The sequence below is a fragment of the Capsicum annuum genome, chromosome 10, assembly GCF_002878395.1.
Source record: "Capsicum annuum cultivar UCD-10X-F1 chromosome 10, UCD10Xv1.1, whole genome shotgun sequence".
Taxonomy (NCBI): domain Eukaryota; kingdom Viridiplantae; phylum Streptophyta; class Magnoliopsida; order Solanales; family Solanaceae; genus Capsicum; species Capsicum annuum.
This window is the reverse complement of record NC_061120.1, coordinates 14,614,636-14,641,776: the sequence shown is the minus strand read 5'-3', so window position 1 is coordinate 14,641,776 and position 27,141 is coordinate 14,614,636. Positions and strand designations below refer to the sequence as shown.

The following is a 27,141-nucleotide window of genomic DNA, read 5'->3' as shown; positions in this document are numbered from 1 at the left end:
GAGAAACTTATCATCTGTTTATAGAATGACAATGTGTTAAATATGGGAAATTTGAAGAGATTTCTTCAATGATGTTGATGCTAGTGAAAAGTATGTTTAGATGCCCCTTATCTGCAGAAATCATTATAGATTGCAGATACCCATATTTGAAGGGGAGCTTGGAGTAACTAGTAAAGTTGCCGCCATGTGACTAGGAGGTGGGCTCAAGTCTTGGAAACAACCACTGACAAAAATGCAAGGTAAGGTTGCGTATAATAGATCCTTGTGGTCGGACTCTTCCCCGGACCCTGCACATAGCGGGAGCTTTAGTTTTTGATCTTTTAATACAGTAAAGTCGCCAAAAGGGAGCATCAAGAATTTGACTATCATGGAATCTTGAAGATGATAGTGGGGTGAAACCTTTATGCCTTCCTTGCCTTGTTCTTTCTCTTTTTATTATTCACACACCCAAAAATTCCTTTCTGCTGAATGGATCTGGATGCTGATCGTAAAGGTTGAAAAAGGAACCAATCTCTAATCACCAAATCATCAAAAAGAGTCATATTCTGCACTTTGGTTCTTGATGAGAAGTGCCATGGGAATAATTTTTTCTTGTTTTGTCTTTTTGATTTAGTCGGGGTCTTTCTTTAACAGCTTCTCTACCCCCACCTCTACGAGGTAGTGGTGAGGTTCGCATACACTTTATCCTCAGACCTCACTTGTGCGATTTCATTGATATTTTGTTGTTATCTTTTTTATTTAGTGAGGTTGCAGCTCTTCAAAATTGCCTTGGCAACAACTTGCAAACCCGTTACATTAAAACATTGAAAGACATTAGACAGTACTTATCCCAAAATATTTATCTACCCTTGATGTTTACAACATGTCGCATTAATTCACAATAGTTAATTGAGAACTTGAGGTGATAAATACATATAAGTTTGTCATCATTCAAAGATGAAAGTTTTATTTATTGATTTGATGTAAATATTCGATATTCATAATTTATTTCTTCCAAGAGAGAGACTATCATATGCATTAAGAAAGGAGTTGACATTCACATAACAAGAATGAGGATCTCATTACGCAATTGTAGTCCTCAAACTTCATATTGGGAACAAGATTCTAATTTTGTCCTTATCCTTGGCAATGCACCCCATGGTCTCCATGGAGCTAGAAAGTTACTTATACTTCTATCAATTCAATAATTTTCGTTTAAATTTTATATTTTGTATTAAATAATATACTATGTATATATATAAAAAATAAATTCAAAATTTGAGTATAGACACTGATATAAAGTAAGAATTTATAAAATGCAAATTCTAACTTCGTCATTGACAATCTCCCACCTAGATTTGTCCCTCTGCCGGTAATTAGCATTATTTTAACAATAAAATATTATTATTATTATTACAAATTTTATTTTCTATTACATTCTTTTGGAGAAGTAGAGCAAAAAATAAAATGTCTCATTATTGCAAAAAATAAAATGTCTCATTATTTTTCTTAGTCGTGTAAAATAAGGATGAGGCAACAATTATTGACGTGGTAAGATTGTTGAGATGTTTTGTCCTTAACTAAAGTTTCCAAGTTTGTGTTTTAATATATATATATATATATATAAAGTGCGTTTTACTTTTTAGTTGATATAAATAAAAACACTGTCATAGAAAAAAACTTCTTTGTACACCCATATCAGGCACAGCTGCTTTTTAGTTCTTTTAGCATTCATGGCCAGTGTAAACAAACTAAACGAATTCAAGTTGCAATTGCTTTTCAAAATTATTTTTTTTGCATCCGTAGCTACTTCTTCTTCTTTAAATATATATAGTAGTTTGAAGTTTCGTCTTTAACAAGTCAAACTTCATATGTCAAATAAGTTTGAAGTTTGGCATGATATAATCAAACCCTCAAATGTAAATATTTAAATTTTGGCCTAGGCCAGTCAAATTAAGCAAAATTTCATATAACATGCTAAACTTCAAGCATTGGACACAAATTAATTTGCAACTTCAATCATGCATATCAAATATTATTTTGAAAAGACTAAACTTGTGAAAAATAATGGTACTTTAATTAGGGATTCCCAAAATTAGTTATCTATGCACTTAACCTAATTCGAAAAGGCTAATCTGATAAAAATCTAAAAATTCAAGATGCTTTAAGCGGGGATTCTCAAAATCAATTATCTATGCACTTACCTTAATTCGAAAAGACAAATTACAAAAATATAAAAAATCAATAACGATTTAAAACGGGATCCCAAAATCAACTATTTACACACTACATACATAAAATAAAATAAAATTGATGCACTAAAGTTTTCATGAGCTTTAAAGTAGGATCGAATAACAAAAGGTTTATTGTATACAACCCTAGTCCTTATCTTGTATTTTTACAAGAAGTTGTTATGCCTAATATAAATTTGAATGAGTTGAACCCATAACCAAAAAAAAAAAAAGGTAAAAGGCCACATTTATCCTTCAACTATGAAAATTTGACTAAATATACTTTCGTCATACTCTGAGATCAAATATATTCGTTTTGTCATGCTTTGGGGTCAAATATACCATCGATGTCATACTTTGAGGCCGAATTTACTTAAAAAACTTTTTACATGTACCATTCGTTTGACAAAAAAACTCAAGTAAATATTAAATGTCCCAATTTATAAAAATAAAACATATCCTAATCTAAACAGTCCACTCCACCTGCCTTAAAAAAAGACAAATAAAATATTCTTATCGTGAAAATTTGACCAACAAAACAAATAGAGAGATATATTTGTTTGTGTTTTTTTTTTTTGGATCGGATAGGGTTGGGTGGGTTAGGCTAAAGTGTGTTTATTTTAAAAAAAATGAGATATTTAACATTGAGATTTTCTTTTAAAGAAATAATACAGCTAAAAAGTTATGACAATAAGAATAAATTTGATGCTACGAAAATACATTTAACCAATTTTTCCGGATAAATTCAACCCATTTTTTTTTTTTTTTCTAAAAAGTAGGAGGTGGGGAGGGTAAGTGGGTATAAAAGAGAATTCAAAGCAACTGGGCATATATGCGCCTGTTTCTCATGCTTTTGCCGCGTATACATATGAAATTGTCATCAAAATTACATTTATTCCTCTCTTTAGGTAGTATTTGATAGAACCTCTAACCAGTCATTCGTCTACAACCCAAATTTATTTACAAGGAACACTGAACAGCATTTTCACTCTCTCATCTTCATTTCCATTTGTTCCGTCGGTTCTTTACCTCTGAACTGACGAACCATTAATCGGTATATCTCTGTTTTAGTGTTCTTCTTTTCTTTTTTGTTTCGTTTATGGCTTTTTTTTTTCAATTTTATTAAGTTTTGTGTCTGAGACAATAGACCCACTTTACTCGCCGCCGGTGTATACATGATATATATTTGAATTCAGAGTTCATTTTCATTAATGATGTTCAACTAACATGTATTTTGCTCGTATTTTACTTTATTTAATCACTCACCTATAATAAATTACATTAATTTGGTGTATAGTAAGTTTTTACCCCTTTTGGTCTTGGCCCTAATGCACCGGCCTACCCTTATTTACTTTTCAATTTTTTTTTTTGTTTGTAAGTTGATTAAGTGATTTATGGTAAATTGGGTACTTTCTTTTTTCAATTTTATTCAGCTTTTTGTATGCAAGGTAAGACTGCTCACAATATGCCCTTGTGCAGTCTTAGGCTTCTCTTATTTTACTTTCTTTAGTAGAATCTGATGCTCCAATTGCTTCTGATTTTGAAATTAGGGGATTTCAAGTTGATGTGTACACCTCTAGATGGTGTAACTTCTTGTATTTTTTAGTAGGATCGAGTTTTTTTCTTAGTTGGGTATTACTTCCTTTTTGAATTTTTCTTTGTTTGGAATGTGTTTCAGTGATTTATGGTGAATTGGATTATTTTTTTTTTCAATTTTATTCTTCTTTTTTGTCTTGGGCAATCCTTGTGGTCTGACCCTTTGTCCGGGACCCGTGCATAGCAGGAGCTTTAGTGCACCGGGTTGCGCTTATTCTGCTTTTTAGTAGAATCTGCTGTCCAATTGCTGCTGATTTGGAAATTAGGGGATTGTAAGAAGGGGATTGTAAGAAGTTGGATTGTGTGACTTTCTTGTTTTTTTTTTTTCTAATTGTGTTACAACTCCTTGTACTTTTGTTTTGTTTTGTTTATTTTTCAAATTTCTATTCTGTTTGTTTGGAATGTGATTCACTGATTTATGGCGAATTGGGTACTCTTTTTCTTTTTCAATTTTATTCTGCTTTTTCAGTAGAATCTGATGCTCCATTTGCTTCTGATTCCAAAATTAGGGATTGTAAGTTGTATACGCTTTCTTGCGTTTTTAGTTTATTGGGTGTTTTGAGGTCGTACTTGGGTATAATACTTTTTGGTTCCTTTGTTTGTTTCTGAATTTCTCCTGTTTATAATGTAAGTTTACTGATTTATGGCAAACTGATTGCTTTTTTCTTTATTTTTTTCTGCTTTCTCAGTAGAATTTGTTTACACCTCGAGATCGTGTAGGCTTTCTTGGTGTGTTTTTAGTAGAAACGAGTTTTATTGGTTGTTTTGAGGTCTTACTTGGTGTAAACACCTTTTGGACATGAGCAGGAGCACGGATGCTCCAGTACGGAGGTGCGAGGGGCTGACTATGGATGGTTTTAAGTAGGGTAGAGGTAGACTGAAGAAATATTGGAGAGGGTGATTTGGCATGACATGGAGCAGTTACAGCTTCCAGAGGACATAACCCTTGATAGGAAGGTGTGGAGGAAACGAATTGGAGTAGAGGATTAGTGAGCAGGACTGTGGCCGTAATAATAGGGAGGAGTGCTTTGTTTGTATTTGTGTCTGTATTTTCGTGTAGCTTCTTGTTCATAGTGTTCTGAGGATGTTTGTGATCTCGAATAGCTAGTTTATAGTATTACTCTGTCAATGTCTTATTTCTTTTATTATCTAGCGGTGTGTTATCCCATTTTTTTGTTTATACGGTTATTTGCCTTGAGCCAGGGTCTATCGGAAACAACCTCTCTATTTTATCTGAGGTAGTGGTATGGACTGCGAACACTTTAACCCCCAGACCCCCACTTTGTAGGAATACACTGGGTACGTTGTTGTTGTTGTTGTACTTGATGTAACCCGCTTTTGGTCCTTTTTTTTGTTTACTTTTCGAATTTCTGTCCTCTTGTTTGGAATATGATTCACTAACTTATAGTGAAATGGGTACTTCTTTTTCAGTTTTATTCTGCTTTTTTAGTAGTATCTGATGCTCCATTTTCTTATGCTTCTGAAATTAGGGGATTTCAAGTTGTTTTCACCTCGAGATCGTGTAGGATTTCTGGGGTTTTTAGTAGGAACAAGTTTTAGTTGTTGTTTGAAGTCTTACTAGGGTATAACCCCTTTTTGGTCCCTTTTTTTTTGGGAATTACTTTCTCTTTATTGGAATGTGATCTCATTGATGTATGTCTTGTTGTTCGTAGATATAGGTTTGTTGGTGTCTGTCGTAATACTAGTTGTATTCTTGTAGTTCTTGCTTTTGATATCTATCATCATGTGTTGTTTATTTTGTTTTGATTATCATATTATTTTGTTGTATTAATTGCTATTGCTTTCTTCCTTGTTCTCTTCATTTTTACATGGATTTGTTGCACTTGAGCTAAGGGTCTTTCGGAAACAGCCTCTCTACCTCCACGAGATAGTGGTATGGTCTGCATATGCATACACTCTACCTGATCCCACTTGTGGGATTTCATTGGATATGTTGTTGTTGTTGAGTACCTTTCCCCCCATATTTATTTTGCTTTTTCAGTAGAAGCTGATGCTTCAGGTGCTACTGATTCCAAAATTAGGGGATTTTAAGTTGCTGTTTCCACCTCGAGATTGTGTAGGCTTTCTTGGATTTTTAGTAGAAATGAGTTTTATTGGTTGTTGTGAGGTCTTACTTGGGTGTAGCCTTTTTTTTGGTTCCTTTGTTTGTTTACTTTTCTAATTCCCTTCTCTTTATTGGAATCATGGAATGTGATTCACTGGTTTATGGCAATTGGGTACTGTTTTTTTTCCATTTTATTCTGCTTTATATATTCATGAACTCAGTAGAATCTGATGCTCCAATTGCTTCTGATTCCGAAATTAGGGGCTTTCAAGTTGTTGTTTCCACCTCGAGTTCATGTAGCTTTCTTGGGTTTTTAGTAGGAACAAGTTCTATTGATTGTTTGAGGTCATACTTGGGTAATCTTTCATTACTGGTTTTGGGTTTCTTCGGGATATGTGTCTAATTTGGAAGTTGGGGGGTTGGGGGTGGGGTTATAGTCCTAATTGGGTTCCTTTTGGTGCTTGTGAGCAATACTTGGATTTTGTTTAGAAATTAATGTTTGATTATGAAGTTTGGGTTTTCTGATTTTTTTTTTTGGGTTGCCTGAGGTATTGGTTTCTAATAGGAAAACTGTACTGGTATCTTTTTGTTACAATTGCCCAATGTGTAGTGCTTGGTATGTATTTCGAGAGAAATTGAAAAACAAAATGAGATGTTTAGAGCTAAGTACATTTACTTGTTGGTTTTTGCAGGTGAGGAGTTGAGGGTATTCTTCTGTTTGATTGGATGAGGAAGATTTCTAAGAGGGGTGCATGTAAGTCTGCATCACACCAGCTCTTCAAGGACAGGGCAAAGAACCGCGTCGATGATCTGCAGGGTGTTTTAACTAATCTACAATCTGCAAGGAAAGAAAGTCGAACTTATGATGTTGGGTTGCTTGAAGAGCAAGTCCACCAGATGCTGCGTGAATGGAAATCTGAGCTCAATGAGCCATCTCCGGCTTCCTCTTTGCAGGCAAGAACAAACATTTACGTCCCTTTTAGCTCCGAGCGCACTAAGAGGTTTTATCTTTTGTACCTGTCCATGGTGGGTGCATTGAGAAGCAAAAAAATGCATGTTGGTGTGCCTTCTTATATGTAAGCTTGTGTGTTTAATGGTGTTGTGTCTTAAAGCATGCTTGAGCACATGCATATTGAAAGTTTAGGCATATAGCGAGTGCAGATCAGTTTCACTATGTTAGTCAAAAGACGGTATTTATGAATTTTGTAGGCTGTGTGAATTTATGGTTCCTATACCCTTGGTGTTGGTTTTGTTATGTGAACGTGATGTTGTTATAAGTAGGATTCTGTCTTCAAGTATTGTGGTGTGGCGTTGAGGTATACAATCACGTGTTTTACATTCTAGGTGCCTTCTCAGGGAGGAAGCCGTGTTTCATCATCAGTAGATATCTATAGACTGCTATTGGGTGAGGAAGATGATGATGCCACCAGTGCATTAGCTGCACCTAAGCCCGAGCCTGATGCTCAAAAAGTTAGCATTACTGGTTTTCAAGAGGTATGCAGTTTACTTGTAATTTTCTTCTGCATTAACTGGACTCTTCAGATTGGTCGGATCTCCTGACAAAGTGATCTTTCTATAGATTAGTTTGAGTATGACTTGATTGACGTTTGATGTTTAGACCTGGTAATTACAATGAGGTTGCTGCTTCTCCTTGGGAAACTTTCCACAATTGATAAACTTCTATATCTTGAATAAATGGGAAGATAATCCGTAGCCCGCATTGATCAATATCGATAAGAATACAGCGCTTCCTTGGTTCTTGGATGTGTCTCTGGATTGCTGTATTCCCTATGAATCATTTTTGGTTTGTAAACTAATCCCCTTTTTATTCCAATTTACTTAACCCACATTTCCAATCTGGAAATTTTTCTTTTTTCAAGAATTCAAAAACTGGTAGCGGTTTATGTTGACACAGCAATTTATACAACTACTCCATTTTCAATTTTAGATGACATCTTTTCCATGCTATATGTCCTAAGTTGCTGCCATGTGACCTGGAGGTCCACAGGTTCAAGCCGTGAAAACAGCCTCTTGTAGAAATGCAAGGTAAGGCTACATACAATAAACCCTTGTGGTTCGGCCCTTCCCCGGAACCTGCGCATAGCTTTAGTACACTGAGTTGCTTTTTGCTTTTATGCCCTAAGTTGGTCGACACACTTCTGCTAATAATGTTTTTTTTTTTAAATCTTCCATGAATTTCAAATACTCAAATTTAAGCTTCGTTATAATGGTTTCTCTATCAGCTATTACATTAGTATTTTCGTCCACCACTATTAATGCTTGGAGGAAGTCAAATTTGCCATCTTGTTAATGCCTGAACGAGCTCTGACATATATTAGAACTATGAGAGTACCCTTCAAAGTAATCTAAAATGGAGTTCTATATACAACTTTGGCCTTTCTGAGAGAAAATTGTCTAATTTGGTTTGATGTTCATGTCTGTCATAGCTGCTATCTTGCTTGAAGTTCATGTCTGTCATAGCTGCTATCTTGCTTGAAGTTCTATTACTTGATGCTGTCGGCCCAATCTTTTGTGATCTAACCATTATCCTACATCATGTTTCTCATTTATGTAAATAGCCTTCTGACACTTCTTTTCATATAGTTCTTGTGTGTCTCCTTTGTTGGTTGATTTCTAACAAGTGAGGATTAGGCTTCTTGCAATCTTTTCTTTTCAGTTGGTTTAGCATGCCCATTAAGGTGATCAATTAGTTCTTACCTGTTAAGCAATTTGTTTGCCGTAGGGTTTCGATGCAACTCAGGTGCTGCAGGAGCAGGGTTTCCAGTTGGTTGATCAATGCAAAGGCTTGCCTTCAATGGTTAATAACACAGGAGTTAACAACCTTGGCATTGCAACACAATTGGATTATCATTCTTTTGATTTGCATCAAGAATACGATCAGCAGTACTTAACCGGATTTGATGCTTTAAATCTTTGCCTAGAGGATGCTATGCCTCCTATTCATATTAGTCCTCCACCCTCTGCTTTCCTGGGGCCGAAATGTGCACTTTGGGATTGCCCTCGGCCTGCGATGGGATCAGATTGGTGTCAGAAGTCTCAAGACTACTGCAGTGACTATCATGCTTCTCTTGCACCTAATGAAGGCTATCCTGGGAGGCCTCCAGTTGTTCGGCCAATGGGTATAGGCTTAAAGGATAATTTGCTTTTTCAAGCTCTTAGTGCAAAAGCACTTGGAAAAGATGTTGGTGTCCCTGAGTGTGAGGGTGCTGCCACGGCAAAGTCCCCCTGGAATGCACCCGGTGAGAGTGCTGTGGCATATCTGTATTTCTGATTGCTGAGATCTCGTGTGTTTAGTTTTACTTACAAAATCTGATATCCACTGGTTTTTTTTAATGCTTCTGCAGAGCTATTTGATCTTAAAGTTGTTGAAGGTGAAATAATTAGGGAGTGGCTTTTCTTTGATAAGCCTCGAAGAGCATTTGAAAGTGGAAACAGGAAGCAGAGGTCATTGCCAGATTATAATGGACGGGGTTGGCACGAGTCAAGGAAGCAAATGATGAATGAATTTGGAGGGCTGAAGAGATCCTACTACATGGATCCACAACCGATGAAAAATCTAGAATGGCATCTTTACGAGTATGAGATCAACAAGTATGATTCATGTGCCTTGTACAGATTGGAACTGAAACTTGTTGATGGGAAAAAGATTCCTAAAGGGAAGATTACTAATGTATCAGTTGCTGATCTGCAAAAGCAAATGGGAAGACTTACTGCTGAAGTTCCTTTGGACAACAAACGAACCGTGAAGGGCAGAGCAAAGGCCAGTATGAAGAATGTGGGAAACATTCATGCTCCTCCAGTTCCAGTTGTTCCAACTTGTGAAGGATTTGATTATGGGAATATCGATCCTTATGACTATCTTGTAGATGATATGGATGGGTACTTCATAACGTAATTACATTCCATGATGCTCTTTTCCAGCAAGAGGCTTTTTGCCTTTGTATTATTCACCAGTTTCATCTTAGATTCAAACATCCAGTGTTAGAAGTGTTGCCCTGGTTATGTTTATTTATCAGTCGGGGTCAGCAGGATGCTTCCCCTTTCCATAGGGGCTTACTGGCAATGCTTCGTTGTCATCTGAGACACGGTACCATCTAACTATGGAAGCACATTCAACTGCAAGAAATGAAAACCCTATTTACTTGTTCTCAATTTACGTATTTTAGAGTCAAGTTGACACTAAATGTATTTATGTTGTAGTGTCAGCTTTGGTGACCAAATGTAATGGTCAGTTTCTTCAAGATCTGCAGCTATTTTATGTGTAATGGGGTTTCATTGTTATGATTTAATAGGTTCTTTGTAATATTTGCTCAACTATGTTCCGGCAGGCCTGTACAATCAAATGGAAAGATATTCTCCTTTTAATTAGTTTTGTTACACAAAGGGTTTAGTCATCTTACATTACAAATTTCTTAGTCAGATGAGATTAAAGTAGAACAACGGACTGGCCAAGACAGGAACATAGACTTTCAATCTCATTTCCAAGTCAGTAGAGCCGATCATCTTGGTAAAGCGAAAGGGTAATGGCCATGCCAATCCATCCACCAAATAAAACTCTGAAACACGATTTCACCAGGACGAAACCCAAGAAAGCACAAATTCCTCCAAATACCACCAATGCCAAGCTCCCGCAATCATAGCAAGCCTCACCTTATGATTTGCTGTGAATGTAGCAGCAAGAATTGGCACAATGGCACCCAATGAAAATGCAATACTCGAGGTTGTTGTTGCTACCTGAAATGGATTTGGTAGTTGTTCCTTATTACCTTCTTCATCTTGTTGGTGTTCTTGGTTCTGTCCTCGAGTTGTTTTGTCTCTTTTCATTTGAGCTAACTTTATGTCTAGTCTAGAGTACACTGAGACAAACTCACCTGTACCCATGGTACAATTACCAGCAAGCAACCCTGAAAATCGAGTAAGAATCATACTTAATAACATTTTCTAGAACACCTCCAACACCCATCATCAAGGATGCAATTGAGACTAATCCATCATTTGCTCCTAACATAGCAGCTCGAAGCCACTGTGCTCTTTGAGAATAGTCAAAATCCTCTTCCAGGACATGATTTTCTTTAAGAATGGTAATTTTGACATGGTTTTAAGCAGCCATGATGAAAGTTATAACTCGTGAGGAAATGTTAGCTGAAGTTTAGTACAAGTTCCTGTTGGCACACTGTACAACACTTCACTATGTTTAGTTGATGTATAAATTTAGTTCGGGACTAATTCATGCCATGTGTGCGTGGATAGGTAAAGATGGAGAGAAGTAATAAAATAATACTCTCTTCGATTCAAAATAAATGAATTTTTGAGCTATTTTTTAATGTCCAAAATAAGTGAATTATTCATTCTTTAAAAGACATTTGGAAATTTCTTCCAATTTTATCATTCATTTACACTTTCTAGGTTATTAGGGGTTCCAACTTCCAAGAGACTCAAGTAACTTTATTTTAATCTGATTGAAATTTCAAAAGTAGTTTGATAATATCTAAAAAGGTAAAAATGAAAGAAAAATTTATACTTTATGTCCTAATTTTTTTCCTCAATAAGTGTGCATTGAAACAAAAAAAATTCATTTATTTTAAACTAGTGGAAATGGTAAAGTAGAGTAGAAATAGAAAAACCAAAACATTACACCGTTGTCAAGAGCTGCAGAGTTCGTCTCTCCATTTCTCTCTTTATTTCGTAAACCTTATCAATTACTCATTATGCTTTTTTTAGTGACTTCACACTCAACAAGAACCAGATAAGCCAATTTCAAGATTCTAATACTGCTGAATGACTCAAATTTTGATCCTAGATTTAAAACTTTCAGATATAGTTTGAACAGTCACCCTATGGTGAAGGGCTTAAGAAGCTCCTTAACATGTAATGGAAGAAGTAAATCTAGTTGACATTAGGTAAATTCATCGATAAGCCAAATTTCATTGAAACCGTTATACTTGCACAAGCAGAATATAAACAAGATAGTTTTTTTTTTGCATCTATTTCAAAACTATATGAACATAGAAGGCTCTCTTGAATGGAGTTACTTATAGGGACTCCAAAGAGGTATGGATAAGTTTAGGTTCTTCTGAGGCAGTGAGACGGAATTATCGCCAAAAAAATGAAGTCACAGCTTAAGGCAGCTTTTAATTTATTTCTGGCTACTCAACAGTCTGCACTGTCCTGAAGCAGTTCATTAGGATCTATAAGAAACATCTTCTTCTTCATAGTTGTTGACTCGTTCACACTCGTCGATCCATTCACTGTATCTGTGAGTTCCCAACAAAGAGACATGAGAGACGCAGAGAGGAAAGATCGTTTATGTGAATATAGTATAAATATTATATAGTACTCAAAATAGTTCAACTTTATGGCAATGGGGGCTGCAACACAGCTAATATACTATATCTACTACCGAAGAAATCAATGACAAGGTTACGCGCACTTACATATCAATAGGCTCTGTTAGAGCTGCAAAGACAAAAACACAAAAAGAAAAACTCGTTAGCAACCCAATATGATTGATCCACTTGGAAATTTACAACTTCAATTGAATGTCCAATTTGTTATGAAGTTGTACGCGGGCAAGACTTAAATGAGACAAAAGGTGAAAAGACATGCAGGTCAAGGACAAAATCTTTTGCCAATAAAACTTGACATGAGCAAATGCCATATGCATTCTTATCTGGCAGAAGAAAGATCCTTCAGTTCACACGCTCTTAGATAAAATAGAAGAAATTCATCAAACACATCGATAAAGATTACTTCTCTAAGTTAGTCCCATTTCTTCTGACTACTTCAAGCAAGGAAGTAGTAGGTCACAAGTTTTGTATAATATTTTTCAGCCTAGTGGTTTTACTCATCTAATCAAATGTCATAACATACCTAAGCGTAAATAAAATAATAGATACACGAGAAACCAAAAGTCTAGATATACCAGTGACAGTGGTGCTGAAGCTCTCTTGGCAGATCCTGCAATTTGCCTCCCCAATCAAGTTTTTCATATCACTGGATACCAGGAAAGATGAACGTTCCATAAGATTGAGTCAAAACCAATTAAACATTAAATTAATTGTTGACCAAGAATGAAAAGCAATGCATGTTTTTCATGACAAATTGAAAATTTTCACACCGATGGATGCAACTAAACACTTCCATGTAAAACTAGCGGGCAAGGCATGTATAAAGCTTCCTGACGGAACTTATTCCACTCCTTACTTATACTATTGATCTGTTGGCTGGTAGGGGAAGGGGATGATATAATTCAGCAGGACCTTTTAAAAGGATTGTTTTAGGAGTTATCATGGTGGGAATACACTGGGTATGTTGTTGTTTTAGGAGTTATCATATGAATCTAACAATGTCCAAATTGTTGAGGAGGCGGAGAGGTAAAAGCTCAATCTATCCAATGTCTATGAGGAAGATAACACGGGAGATGAGAATGCTATATAATTAACTTACATGCGACATTCCACACTGGTGCCATGGCTACAGAAAGGGCAGCTGAAAACAGCATCAAGTTTGTCCATCCTCTTCTTTGGAGGTGGCTTTGATTTTGCCTTCCTCTTTCCCATATCTCAAGTTACTGTAAAGTGCATTTAAGAACACAGGTGAGCTGCAGGAACGTTAAACTAATTATTAATAGGAAGACTGAATACTTAGCTGTTCTATAACCCAACAACAACAATCTCAGTGTGAACCCACAAGTGGGATCTAGGAAGGCTGGGGTGTACGCAGACCTTACCCCTACCTTTGGGGGTTAAAGAGGCAGTTTATGATGTAGACACCTAATTTTACCCCTTCCAAGTCCAATTTTATCCATTTTTTAGCTCACCACCCTCACCCATGTAATTTTCCCTCCACAAAATAATAAAAAATAACAACCCAACTAATTTTATCTTATCCTAACAACCTACCCAATCAAAGGCTTCCACCTCCCTACCCACTCACATTTTTTATCCCTTGGAGAAGAAAACAACAAAAAACATACAGAGATCACACCATAAAGGGGGACCATTTTTTTTCATTTTGGGGAACATACAGACAGACCCCCATTTTTCTTCGTTTCTTCTTCACTCACCATCTCACACACAGGGAAATTTCCATAGACACACACCAAAACCTCACCATACGCACACACACGATAGAGTTCAAGGGAGGAGAGGATGATCGACTCCATTTCTCCATGAAAAGGCACACACACAGTTCATACACAAAGATAAACAAATGACCATCAAAAAAAATTTACATACACTGGTCAGACACGAAAGAGGGATTTCACCAGATTCTCAAAGGAATTCACCCACACTCACTCGCACAAATTAGGGAATATGCACGCAGTCACTGGGATTTCAACCCTGAACACACACAATCCTCCACTGCGTTCGATTTTCACTACACACTCACACACCATCGGAGATTAAGAGAGTGAAGGGAGATTGAGACAAAATTGATCGGAATTGGAGAAGAAAACATTGAGAGTGGGAGAGATCGAGACGATAGTGAAGAATTAAGAGAGACGAGAGAGACTGAGGAAACGGAGGGGGAAGAAAAGATAAAAGGCAGCTCCGGTTGAATATTCCGGCGACGTTCTCGCCGGAATCATCATCTCATCTTGTAATCCGGCTACCTCCTCTCTAAATCCGTTCAAACCCATCAGAAACACCTGCTCCTCAGCGGAAATGCATCAAACCGCTCAAAAATCCACCAAAAACGTGACCCACTTATTTTGCCGCCACTGTGGTCGCTAATTCCGGCGAGTTCTTGGCCGGAATTGGATATTTCGGGTTGTATTAGGGCGCTGCAGTTGAAATCGTGACGTTGTGCTCTAAATCTGGTACAGGTTTTTGTTATTCTGTGATTCCTGTGTTCGATTTGGGGAAATAGAAATCAAAGTTGGATTTGGTTCATTATTGAGGTTCATCGAGACCGTGAAGCAGCTTCCCTCGAAAGATCCCATTTGAAATAAAATTGAGGTCCAAATTCTTCAACTATATCTCTTTTCATTTTATCTGTGATATCATTGATTTGTGTAATTCATGTTTGAGTTTGATGGTTAATTTGTGATTGTGTGTTTGAGTTTTTTTAATTATCACAGTTTGATTGATTGATTTAATTGAGACTTATTTAATTATGTTGGTTGAAACAAATTTGGGGATAGGAATCGAAAATTGATAAAAGTGAATATTATGATATTTTTGATATATTGTTGATGTTGAATGTGATATGTCATCGAGCGGGTAGGCAAACAGTAAGCTCGGGTAGACAAGTTTAGAATTGGTGTATTGTTGGAATGTTTGGAATATTTGTTGAATGTTTTGTTTATCGTATTTAAAAAGTGTAGTCATTTGGCCAAGGGAATACCCCAAGGTATTTGTATTTATTCACCGGGGAATGCCCCGAAGTATCATGTACTTGAAGACGGCACACGGTCAATGCCCAGAACGTCGGGTGGAGTTTCACTAAGGAGTAGTTTAGGATTAGTTTAGAATAGAGTAAGTTTACATTTTTCGCATTTTTCATTTTTTGGGACTGTATAATTGAACTGAACACTGCATTTTGGATTTGTTTGGTTTTCGTGTGTTTGATTGATTGTTATGTGTTTTTGTGTGGTTTATACACTTATAATGTCAAAGTTAGCCGATACGCTCCATCAAGAGACTGTGGTCGAACCAAGGGATTGAGGGGTGTCTAACACCTTTCCCTCGGTCAACAGAATTTCTTAACCGGAATCTCTGTTCGCGGATTAATGTTACAGAGTCAAAACCATTTTGAAAAAGGATATCCACAGGTGACTTGGCACACCCGATTTATGCCAAGTGGCGATTCTGAGTTTTGAAATATAATGAATCCTTTTTGAAACAAATTTTCATTTTTTGTCACTTTAATAAAAACCCTTTCAAACTTAAAAATGAATCTTTTTCGGTAGAAAAAGGGGGTGTGACAGCTCTGGCGACTCTGCTGGGGAGCATTTCAGAATTCGAGCTTATTTTTGGAGTCGTATCGGCTTTGTTTGGCATTATGGGTGTATAAACATTGTTTGTAATTTGTTTGCGTTATTGTTATCACTATTGTGCGTTTTCGTGCTCTTTGTGTACAGTATTTATCCTATGTGTTACCGCTTTCATATCTTGCATCATGTGTCTACCCCCAGGCCTTCTTTCTGCAACAAGTCCGTAGTACATGTGTTGTACACGACTTCTAGTTGACCCTTACTTTAGGGGGGGAGCCATCGGTGTTATGGAGTAGGTGGAAAGCAAAGCAGCCACTATCGACCATGCGCTTCCCCGAACAGCCTTGTTAGTGAACCACAACGTAGGTCAGCCTTTAGATCATGCTTATGTGCATCATACTGAGACCTAGCGGGACCCACATGGCCCTTTGTAGGACACTCACCTCTAAAGCATCCCTACGTGCTAACTGTTGCATCTTTAAGGGTAACGTTGTCATTTGACAGACTGATTTGAAAAAAAAAAAATTTAGGAGTAAGGTGCGTAGGCAAAAACAAAAAAAAAAAAAAAAAGAAGAAAAAAATAGAAAAAAAGTGAGTCGAAAAGAATGAATCAAAAGGGGTGTCGTAGTTGAAGTGTCTAGTTGAAAATCTAAAAAGTTTTTATTCGTTTGTTTTTGGTTGTGTCTCTTAAGTTAGGGTCAATTTATTAGTTAATCGTTAATTGTCCAATCTGGACGAACTATGCACCCTTGATTCTCCTCTCTCGGGAGTGAGATACGTAGGCAGCCTATTATTGGTTCGGGGATCTTATTTAAAAAATCCAAAAAAAAAAAATAATTTCTTCACTTTTCATCTAGAGTAGGTGTTTCATACATGTCTTGAAAATAAAAATACAAAAAAAAAATCCTTAATAGTCATAGGTTTTATTTTTGGTTGATCTTATTCAAAAAAATTCAAAAAAAGATTTTCTTCACTCTTTATTTAGAGTAGGCGATTCATATACGTCTTTAAAAGAAAACTACAAAAAGATTTTTCTTTAATAGTTTTACGTTCCATTTTCATATGAAATTTAAAACTGAAAAACCAAAAAATTTCTCTTTGATAATCATAGAGTTCACTTTGTATAGGGATGTTAAAGCTGAAAAATTCAAAAACATTTTCGTCAATTCTTTTGACAAATTGTTATTTTCTTTTCTTCTTAAAGTTTCGAGGAAAAGAAAAAGAGTTCAATTAGCCATCTTGGCATGACTTCACGAACTAGGCATACCTGATTCTCCCCTTTCGGGGGTGAGATACGTAGGCGCCCTTCTAGGGTTCGATTTTTTTTTTTCAAAAAATAAAAATAAAAAAAAATAAAAAGAGGTTTTGAAAAATTGTTAAACTCTAATGCATTTGTCATCTCTTGTCCAGTTAGTTTAAGGTGGTTGGTTTATGGCATTTTGGCTAGTTCTCCATATTGCTCCAAGTCACAGAGGAAGTTATAGCTAACAAGGATACCGACTTAGTGGTTACTAATCAGATAGGGAGTTCGGGGAATGAGAATGTAGGAGATAATGAAGAGATTCGAAAATTAAGACGGCAAATAATAGAAATGCATCGAACTTGGGCTAATGGATTGCCACCTTTTCCAGTTCCCACTGATAATCCGAAATATCTTTCTAGCTTGCCTCCCGTGTCACATGCACAATTTCCCATTTTTGTTGATATGCCACAACATACATCAGGATCGACTCCGGGGCAACAATATCCAACCACTTTCAATGTTCACTTCCTCACTCCCCAATCCAAGACTACCACATACTCGGCTCTAGCTGTTGTTCACGCTTTTGCGGCGTCACCCCCACCTGAAGCTCCTACTTTTGATGTTCATCCACAAGTTGTGCCTCCCTACTCTACAAGAGAGCCTGCATTGAATATTTTTAGTGATCAGCATTATGCTCTCGAGCCTACATTTAAGTCGACTGGTCCTTACGATTGCCCTCAACCGCCTGAATTTCCTCCTAACACTGAGAAGCCTGTTATGATAGAAGAACAAGAGGAAATAGCTAGAAAATTGAGAAGTTTGGAACTGACTATAAAAAACTTGCAAGGACTTGGGGGTACTAAAGTGTCCCATATAAAGATCTGTGCATATTTCCTGGTGTACATCTTCCTCTTGGTTTTAAATGCCGAAGTTTGAGAAGTATGATGGACATGGCAATCCTGTAGCACATTTGAGACGCTATTGCAACCAGCTAAGGAGCGCTGGAAAGAAGGAAGAATTACTCATGGCATATTTCGGTGAGAGTCTTTCAGGTCTAGCTATAGAATGGTTTGTTGACCAAGATATTGACAAATGATTTAGTTGGGATGACCTAGCTAATGAATTTGTGCAAACATTTCAATACAATGTGGAGTTGATCCCTGATGAAAAATCCCTAACTAGTATAGCAAAGAAAAATACTGAGAGTTTCAGGGAGTATGCGATCAGATGGCGCGAACAAGCTGCTAGAGTAAAACCCCCAATGAAAGAAAGCAAAATAATGGAGGTGTTTATTCAAGCGCAGGACGAAACATATTATCAACACTTGTTACCTGCATTAGGCAAGCCGTTCATTGAGGTCCTTAAAATGGGAGAGATGGTAGAAGAGGAAATTAAGACTGGTCGCATTGTGAGTTTTGCAACATTGAAAGTGACTACTCAAGTAATTCAAAATGGTTCAGGAAGTGTTGGGGAGAAAAAGAATAAGAAAGATGCATCTGCAATTATAGTTGGACAACAAGAAAGGTCAAGAAGACCACGTCGTCGTCGATCTCAGGCTCAAGCTCAAGTTTATGCCCAGGCTCCACATAATCACTCCCAAAATCCATTGCACTCTGTTCCTCCACATCCATATCCAGTGTATAATGCACAACCACATGTTCAACCCTCATCTTACCTACAATGGCATACCCCAACGCCCTCTAACTCCACAAACATACCAAAACCCTTCTAAGCCAGATTTTCTATCCAAGCCAAACAATGAAATGAGGCAGAAGTGGAGAGATAGCTTCAGACCAATTGAAGAGTCATATGCCAGTTTATTTCAAAGATTGGTACAGGAAGCAATGATCACTCCTCTCTTTGGGCACACCCTTAATCGGCGTTCAAGAAATTTTGATCCTAACGCACGATGTGCGTATCATTCTGAGGCTCAGGGTAATAGTATTGAAGATTGTCGAGATTTGAAAAGAGAAATTGAAAAGATGATTCATGATGGATCAATTATGGTGCAGAACATTGATAGTGAGGGAAGCTCTAGTCATGCTGATATGCAAACCAGCGACTAAGTTGTCAGGCTGAGCAATTGAGAATTCACCCATCTCCCTACTAGGAAGAGGTCTGGTAGTTTGTTTTGTCTTCTTTTCTGTTTTTCAAATTATTTCAGGATTGTAGTTCGGGATCTATTTTGTTTTTGTCCCTTTGTCGTTTATGTTCAAACCCTTCTATCTTTCATTTTTATTAAATGGAGTGTCCCCTTTTCCTTTATGTTTTAAATTTGTGTTGTTTGCTTGTTTTCTTTACATAGTACATTTTATGTTGATTCTTTGTGATATGACAAGCTAGCAAAATTTTCAGCCAGATCTTAAAATTCACTTGATCAGGAAGCATTGGATCAGAGTTAAAATTAGGAAAATAAAATATCTAAGAAAATAGATAGAGTGCTGGGGAATTTGGTGACAAGTTGAAGCCTTTCCTAAAAATTAAGACACTTATTTTGAGAATCACAAGAATAACTTGGTCATCAATTGAAAGACATGTCTCAATTAGATCAAATAGTGGCCGCGTGAACAGAAAGAAAATCAGCTTCACAAAATCATGAGTCATTCAATGTGAGGAATGTGCAACAAAAGTGGAGTTGTATGCCATATAAACGCGGAAGAAATAGTGATGCACAGACTCAGTCAAAGTTAATGCTGTAAAAGATGTCAAAGATCTTCATCTTTCACTCTCATATTGCATGATATGTACTTGCATTTTCAAAGATTGATATGACGAAGGCATTTCATTCTGCCATCCAAACATCGTGTCATCCTTTGTTTACCCCATTTGAGCTTTAGTCTTATTTTTTTTTCATACACCTCTTTTGGAATTAATATAGTCAGCAAAGCTCGAAAGAAAAATGTCGAGCAAAACAATAGTCAGAAAAGTTCAAAAAAAAAAAAAAGAAAGAAGAAAAGACAGAAAAAATGTGTCAAAAAAAAGTGTGAAGAAAAATAGAGTCGAAAAATCCCCAAAAGAAAAAAAAAAGAAAAAAAGAATAGAATCAAGTGAAAGAACAAGCTGCCAGAACTACGCATGACCTGATTCTCCTCTTTTGAGGGGGTGAGATACGTAGGCTACCCTACTCAGGGCTCGATCCAACCAAATAAACAATTTAGAGTCACTAAGTCCAAAGAAACTGGAGCATGAGTTAATCCTCATTGTTTGAGTCGATTCCAAAAGTTGTAAGTCTTACTCCACTTCAAGTGCGTTTGGGCCCCATGTCATCCTTTATTTCTAACCTTATCCAAAAACCAAGTTACAACCAAAGAAAGACCTTCAAATCAATCTTTGAGGATGTTAAGGCTGAGCATGCGAGGGATATGATGATGCATTTGGGAACTATTTGTCTTCCTCAGCATAGGGAATTAAGAGAGAAATAAAAATGAGAGTCTTATTGGTGAAAACCCTTATGGGCACCATAAGGTGATGGCAAGTTGAGAGAAATAAAAATGAGAGAGTCTTATTGGTGAAAACCCTCACGGGCACCATAAGGCGATAGTGAGCCGAGACAAAATGAAAAAAGCTTGTTGGCGAAAACCCTTCAAAGCGCCACTAGCCGAATGGGGTCTTAAATGCAATTGACCTAAGAAAGCAACTCAGTTTCAAGGCCATTAACTCAACAACAATGGGTAGAAAGTTTGGATGAAAAGATCAAGCTGCTTAATCCAAAGTGCATGACACAATCATTAATGTTAACTGTCATTTTTAGATGAATTTTTTGTTTCTTTGTTTTAAAAGAGGACATTCATTGTCTTTTCTTTCTTCTCATTATTTTAATTTTTATCTTTCTTAAGTCAGTTATCAAAACAAAAATTGTCATTCTTTTTTTGTTTCTTGTCTTTGAGTCAAGTCCGTGTCAAAACAAGTGAAAAAAATTTTCAAAACTGGCTACCAGCTTCTTTAATTGCACAAAACAAGACAAAAGCTAGCACATAAAAGAGACATGATTGTGAGCCCAAAAAAAAGGCATGCAGGAAGTTTTGTCAACAGAGAAGTCAGGGAACTCATGGAAATACCAAGGTTCAAAGGGTTTATTTGAGAAACACGACAAAGCAGAAATACTGTGTTTGTTTCAGAGTCACTCTTAATAAGCTGAGTTTGAGTCAATGATACAGCAAGTCAATGACATATGCTAATGGTTGGAAGCAAACCTAAATGTGACGGGGGCAGGAGCAATTGCCTCAAAAGCCAAAGCCACAAACTAGCCACCATGTTTTTAAACTCACAAGTTTTCTTTGTATGTAATAGGAATACATGTTGCATTCAGATCAAGGATTTCAGAGCCTAAACATCAAAGGCCGTAATTTCTCACCTCAACAAATGCAAGAGGCACTTCCTTGTTTTGGTAATTCAAGCAGCTTTGGTAAGGAGACGCACTTCCTTGTTTTGATTTTCACTGCGTTCGATTTTCACTACACACTCACACACCATCGGAGATTAAGAGAGTGAAGGGAGATTGAGACAAAATTGATCGGAATTGGAGAAGAAAACATTGAGAGTGGGAGAGATCGAGACGATAGTGAAGAATTAAGAGAGACAAGAGAGACAGTGAGGAAACGGAGAGGGAAGAAAAGATAAAAGGCAGCTCCGGTTGAATATTGTGGCGAAGTTCTCGCCGGAATCATCATCTCATCTTGTAATCCGACTACCTCCTCTCTAAATCTGTTCAAACCCATAAGAAACACCTGCTCCTCACCGGAAATGCATCAAACCGCTCAAAAATCCACCAAAAATGTGACCCACTTCTTTTGCCGCCACTTCTCGGGTCGTATTAGGGCGCTGCGGTTGAAATCGTGACGTTGTGCGCTAAATCTGGTACAGGTTCTTGTTATTCTGCGATTCCTATGTTTGATTTGGTTCATTGTTGAGGTTCATCGAGACCGTGAAGCAGCTTCCCTCGAAAGATCCCATTTGAAATAAAATTGAGGTCCAAATTCTTCAACTATATCTCTTTTCATTTTGTCTGTGATGTCATTGATTTGTGTAATTCATGTTTGAGTTTGATGGTTAATTTGTGATTGTGTGTTTGAGTTTTTTTAATTATCACAGTTTTATTGGTTGATTTAATTGAGACTTATTTAATCATGTTGGTTGAAACAAATTTGGGGACAGGAATCGAAAATTGATAAAAGTGAATATTATGATTTTTTTGATATATTGTTGATGTTGAATATGATATGTCGTCGAGCGGGTACGCAAACAGTAAGCTCGGGTAGGCAAGTTTAGAATTGGTGTATTGTTGGAATGTTTGAAATATTTGTTGAATGTTTTGTTTATCGTATTTAAAAAGTGCAGTCATTTGGCCGGGGGAATGCCCCGAGGTATTTGTATTTATTCACCGGAGAATGCCCCGAAGTATCATGTACTTGAAGACGGCACACGGTCAAGGCCCAGAACGTCGGGTGCAGTTTAACTAAGGAGTAGTTTAGGATTAGTTTAGAATAAAGTAGGTTTACATTTTTCGTATTTTTCATTTTTCGGGATTGTATAATTGAACTGAACACTGCATTTTGAATTTGTTTGGTTTTCGTGTGTTTGATTGATTGTTATGTGCTTTTGTGTGGTTTATACACTTATAATGTCAAAGTTAGCCGATACACTCCACCAAGTGACCGTGGTCGAACCACGGGATTGAGGGGTGCCTAACACCTTTTCCTCGGTCAACAGAATTCCTTAACCGGAATCTCTATTCGCGGATCAGTGTTACAAAGTCAAAACCGTTTTGAAAAAGGATATCCACAGGTGATTTGGCACACCCGATTTATGCCAAGTGGCGACTCTGAGTTTTGAAATATAATGAATCCTTTTCGAAACAAATTTTCATTTTTTGTTACTTTAATAAAAATCCTTTCAAACTTAAAAATGAATCTTTTTCGGTTGAAAAAGGGGGTGTGACATATGATAGACCCATAATTAATTCTATTCTAATCAATCAAAACTGTGAGCTTTCTGTGGCTCACTGCCCAAGATAGCAGCAGACAACAATTATTCACTAGACTGATACTAACATAGTGCCAAGTTTGCAAAGAAATAGTTATATATCCTTAGCGGTTTAACACAAAGAAAACATGTCCATGCTTTTGTTTTCTCTCTTTCGTTCCCTTACCCCCCCACCCGACCCCCGAAGGAAACATAATGCAGCATGATGAGAGGTCCAGCTCAGAGTTATAATTGTAAGCATAGTTTACACCATATTATGCAAGTTGAAAACTAGAGTAAGCGAAACCTTGAAGAACATTCAGTTTCGCAGAAAAAAAAGAATCAGCCTTTCAAAAATCCTACAGCAATGACATTCGAAAGAAGTGCACCAAAAGATCCTCAAATTGTTGGACTCCATATTGAATCCTCATTAGAATGTCCTTAAATTAAGCAAGATACCAGAAAATAAGAATTTTTGGGAACCGAACCGACACATAAATGATAAAACTTAGTTTAACAATAAGCTAGATCAATAAAAATTTGAAGCATCCAACAAACAACAGATTTTTTCTGCAATATCAAGATGATATGCGCAATTTACATCTGAAAACTGATCATTACACTTCATGAAATAGAAATAAATCAACAGATTCTCCAAGACAGACTTTGTTTACAGGGATACTTTGTAGTTTGTCCTAACATCAAAAGGTTAATCGAACACATCAATCAACAGATCCAGAATTCAAAGGCTGCGGGCATACCTCTTACATCCACATAAATTCAAATTTTCTTCACTTTTTTCCCACAAAAACAAAAATTAATTACAGATAAAGGGTATTCCATAATGAAATCAAAAAATTAATACACCAGATAAAGGGTATCCCATAATGAAATTAAAAAATTAATCCACCATATCAATCAAATTTTTCTCACAAAAACAAAGATTAATTACAGATAAAAGGTAGAAATAAAAAATTAATCGATCACATACAAAAATTCAAAATTTTCTTCAAATTTTTTACACATAAATATATTTTAGATCGGGAAAAAATCAATTAAAAAATATTTTTCTTTATTAAAACAAACATACCTGAAACCGTTGAACAGCACAAAAATCAAAATCGCTTTTCTTTAATCTGAAAAAAATAAAAAAGTTGAAATTTTCTATGAAATAAAATCATAAAACGACTGGAATAGAAATTTGATAAAAAGGGTTTTACCTCAAAGAAGGAAAAAAAGAGCCATCAATTTATGGCGTTGAAAGGCCTTTTATCATAATGGGAATATATTTATACCTTCTCAATTTTTCTTTCCTCTTACTTTTTTCCGAAAGAAACTGTATCATGTAAATTGAACAAATTCAATCATACATAATAAATAACTAGTGAATATGGCCGAGCTTGGCATGGTGTGTGATCTTTAAACAATAGATAATATTTTTACAAATTCAACCCAATAGCATAGATAAAATTTTCTTTTGTGTGTATTGGATTAATCTATAAATATAATATTTTCATTATCAATTTTTTTAAAAAAAGTTATGAAAATTTCCCTCTTTGAAATGTCTCTGTGTTTTAATTAAAAGATAAATAAAATGAAAATTTTAAAAACAAAAAATGTAAACAAAATTATCAATTTATCATTGGTTATATTTGACTTAGATCACTTCAAATTTCACTTTGTTTGACCAAAGTGAGAATGAGATCCAAAAATACTTTTGCTCCGACTTTTAAATCCAAGAAAGATTTTGCCTTATACATAACTAAGAATATAGAAAGTAGAATTTAACAAATATGTACATACCTAGAAACACTTGTAGAAACTCAAATAAGGCTAAGCAAACAACTATTACACAAATCTCATTTAAGTTGAGGAGCTACTAATATTTTTTACCACAATTTTGCCTAAATGCTATGGAAAGTCACGGAACCATTTCCCCTCTTTGATTTTAGTCTTGCTTTCTACATCGCCAAATTCACGAAAGCAGAAAGCATCTCTTAAGTTCTGCAGAATGGTCCATGGTTCATTAATGGACAATATTTGTCAATTAAGAAATGGAAACCGAATTTTATCCCTGAGAATGAAAAATTCACCTATTCTGTAGTTTGGGTGGGTCTTCTACAACTTCCAATGGAATTATACTTGCGAAAATTGGCAATGCCATTGGCAAGCTAGTAAAGGTCGATGCATGTACTAGCTCAACGTTAAGAGGAAGATATGTCCGTCTTTGCGTACGAATCCCCATGGATGAATATCCAAATTGGTAACCATACACAACCAATCTTGTATGAGGAAGAGGGCTCTCTTTGTGTTAAATGTGGTCTTTTTGATCATATTAAGGATACCTGTCATTACTCCCACCCGCAAGCTACGACCGACAAAACAAATCAAGAGAGTTCTTCATCAAAAACTCCAGTACTAGATCTCGCAAATCCACTTCGTGAATGGCAAACTGTCAAATTTTTGCCGAAACATAGACCTTTTGGTGGGAAAAAGACAACCACGACACCAACAATGGACAAAATGACTCAATCAAATTCCAAGACTGCAACTACTATAGTAACAAATAGTAATAATAATACTGGTAAGTCTTTCATCTTCTCCTCTACTACTGGTTGTATTTTTGATAATTCCCTTGATTCTACTGTTAAAATAAATAATTCTCTTAATTCTAATAAAAAATATCACCCCGTCAATAAAATTACTAGTAGCTACATAGAAATCAAAGGCAATACATATGAAGTTTTGGAGAAGAATCTCTCCTTCTCTTTCACTACTATTTCCCCTGACAAAACGACAAAAGAATTGGGCCCTTCTTCAGCAAAAGATAAATGTGTTAAAAGGTAAGGGGAGAAAAGCTGAAACCCTTCGTTACAAACGAAAGAAAAACTTTTTGACATCCCTCATCTTATTGGATATGTGGTCGGCCCAAATAAAAACCCTACCTGTTATTCTGCTGTTGGACCCCATACTATACAAAAGATTTGTATTTTCATATACATAAAAGATTGGCTAAATACATATACATATATATATATATATATATATATAGACCCCTTAACTATTCGACTTTTCCCGCATAGATACCTCAACTAAGTCATGTACCTATCGAATCATTTACTCCTTCACAAAATGCATCAATTGAGCCCAATCGCTGACGTTGCGCTGACATGACATGACATGTGTAATGCGCTCTCCCAAGAAAGAGTGAGAAACCATAATTAATTTAAAATAATTAAACATACAAATTTCAACTAATAAAAAAAAATACATTAAAAGAATTTTTTTAAAAAAAGAAAAAATAACAATTATCTTCTTCTCCATATTTTCTCTCCATCAATGACTTCTTTAAAAACCATTCACTTATCAATTGAGTGAGAAACCACAATTAATCAACATAATTAAACATAAAAAACCATCAACCAATAAAAAAAACACATTATAAAGAAATTAAAAAAAAAAAAAAAGAAATAGTCATCATCTTCTTCTCCATATCTTATTCTTCAGTAATGGTTTCTTTAAAAATCAATCATATATAAATTGAGTGAGAAACCATAATTAATGGCTTCTCCGTATCTTCTTCTCCATTAATGACTTTTTTAAAAAACATATTGAAGAAATTAAAAAAAAAATACAAGATATAATTTTTTTTTTTTTACTTTCTGAGTTCAATCCTCAAAGGAAGCTGAGGGGGGTTGTTCAATCGACGAAGGGGGTGGTGGTGTTTGGAAGAGAAAGGCTGTTGCGGGTGGGGAAAGGGGCTGGGGGGAGGGGTTCGTGTTTGGAAGAGAAGGGATACGGGGGAAGGGGGCTGGGGCGAGGGGTGTTTGGAAGAGAAGGGATACTGGGGTGGAGAAGGGGGCTGGGGAGAGGGGGTTGGAAGAGAAGGGTTGGGGGGGGGGGGGGTTTTATTGTTTTATTTATTTTTAATCTAAATTAAATTTTATTAAAAAATTATTTTTATAATTATTTTAAATTAAAATGTCACGTGTCGTTATTTAATTCGTTACTTTGCCACATCATCAGCGTGTGTATTACACGCATTTTTACATTTTTTACTACGTCAGCAAATTGGGCTCAATTGAAACCATTTGTGAAGGAGTAAAGG

The 27,141-nt window shown here is 36.2% G+C and overlaps 3 protein-coding genes, 1 long non-coding RNA gene and 1 pseudogene across 20 annotated transcripts in view; 3 read left to right on the top strand and 2 right to left on the bottom strand.

Moving 5' to 3' along the window:
• Positions 1-2,969: 2,969 nt before the first annotated feature.
• On the top strand, positions 2,970-10,275 carry LOC107845468 (transcription factor VOZ1). Of its 14 annotated transcripts, none has more exons than XM_047398512.1 (6): positions 3,030-3,264; positions 4,614-4,763; positions 6,564-6,825; positions 7,228-7,365; positions 8,615-9,131; positions 9,237-10,275. In XM_047398512.1, the coding sequence occupies exons 3-6, from the start codon at positions 6,598-6,600 to the stop codon at positions 9,785-9,787; spliced, it is 1,434 nt and encodes a 477-aa protein (XP_047254468.1). In that variant the 5' UTR covers positions 3,030-3,264; positions 4,614-4,763; positions 6,564-6,597; the 3' UTR covers positions 9,788-10,275. The 14 variants fall into 14 exon arrangements, with proteins under 14 accessions (XP_016545300.2, XP_047254468.1, XP_047254466.1 ...); XM_047398510.1 differs by having other exon boundaries at positions 7,216-7,365; XM_016689814.2 differs by lacking the exon at positions 4,614-4,763 and having other exon boundaries at positions 2,970-3,264; positions 7,216-7,365.
• Positions 10,276-10,308: 33 nt separating this feature from the next.
• On the bottom strand, positions 10,309-11,599 carry LOC107844167 (annotated as a pseudogene).
• Positions 11,600-11,797: 198 nt separating this feature from the next.
• Positions 11,798-24,368, bottom strand: LOC107845494 (transcription elongation factor 1 homolog). 3 transcript variants are annotated; one of them, XM_016689849.2, is made up of 6 exons: positions 24,254-24,368; positions 24,124-24,169; positions 13,339-13,462; positions 12,815-12,885; positions 12,327-12,348; positions 11,798-12,146 (listed from the first exon to the last, which is right to left on the bottom strand). In XM_016689849.2, the coding sequence occupies exons 3-6, from the start codon at positions 13,449-13,451 to the stop codon at positions 12,074-12,076; spliced, it is 279 nt and encodes a 92-aa protein (XP_016545335.2). In that variant the 5' UTR covers positions 13,452-13,462; positions 24,124-24,169; positions 24,254-24,368; the 3' UTR covers positions 11,798-12,073. The 3 variants fall into 3 exon arrangements, with proteins under 3 accessions (XP_016545335.2, XP_016545336.2, XP_016545334.2); XM_016689850.2 differs by lacking the exons at positions 24,124-24,169; positions 24,254-24,368 and adding an exon at positions 14,130-15,077; XM_016689848.2 differs by lacking the exons at positions 24,124-24,169; positions 24,254-24,368 and having other exon boundaries at positions 13,339-15,369.
• LOC124888125 lies at positions 14,714-22,269 on the top strand. Its single transcript, XR_007046106.1, has 2 exons — positions 14,714-14,794; positions 21,984-22,269. It is a non-coding gene; the product is annotated as an uncharacterized LOC124888125 (long non-coding RNA).
• A 387-nt stretch (positions 24,369-24,755) lies between the features above and the next one.
• Positions 24,756-27,141, top strand: part of LOC107844878 — a 7,979-nt gene continuing 5,593 nt past the window's right edge. The window contains exon 1 of one of the 2 annotated variants that reach the window (XM_016689212.2): positions 24,756-25,617. In XM_016689212.2, coding sequence (XP_016544698.1) covers positions 25,251-25,617 — 367 coding nt within the window. In that variant the 5' untranslated portion in view covers positions 24,756-25,250. The remainder of the gene's footprint in view (positions 25,618-27,141) is intronic. The other variant, XM_047398509.1, reaches the window with a different exon arrangement.

What these genes read in the sequence shown, in the direction of transcription:
- LOC107845468 (XM_016689814.2), top strand. Translation starts at nt 6,598, where the DNA reads ATGAGGAAGATTTCTAAGAGGGGTGCATGTAAGTCTGCATCACACCAG. An exon ending in GCATTACTGGTTTTCAAGAG is followed by an intron (nt 7,366 to 8,614) that starts GTATGCAGTTTA and finishes TGTTTGCCGTAG; the next exon opens with GGTTTCGATGCAACTCAGGT. An exon ending in GTCCCCCTGGAATGCACCCG is followed by an intron (nt 9,132 to 9,236) that starts GTGAGAGTGCTG and finishes ATGCTTCTGCAG; the next exon opens with AGCTATTTGATCTTAAAGTT.
- LOC107845494 (XM_016689849.2), bottom strand. Translation starts at nt 13,451, where the DNA reads ATGGGAAAGAGGAAGGCAAAATCAAAGCCACCTCCAAAGAAGAGGATG. An exon ending in ACCAGTGTGGAATGTCGCAT is followed by an intron (nt 12,886 to 13,338) that starts GTAAGTTAATTA and finishes CCTGGTATCCAG; the next exon opens with TGATATGAAAAACTTGATTG. An exon ending in CTAACAGAGCCTATTGATAT is followed by an intron (nt 12,147 to 12,326) that starts GTAAGTGCGCGT and finishes GGGAACTCACAG; the next exon opens with ATACAGTGAATGGATCGACG.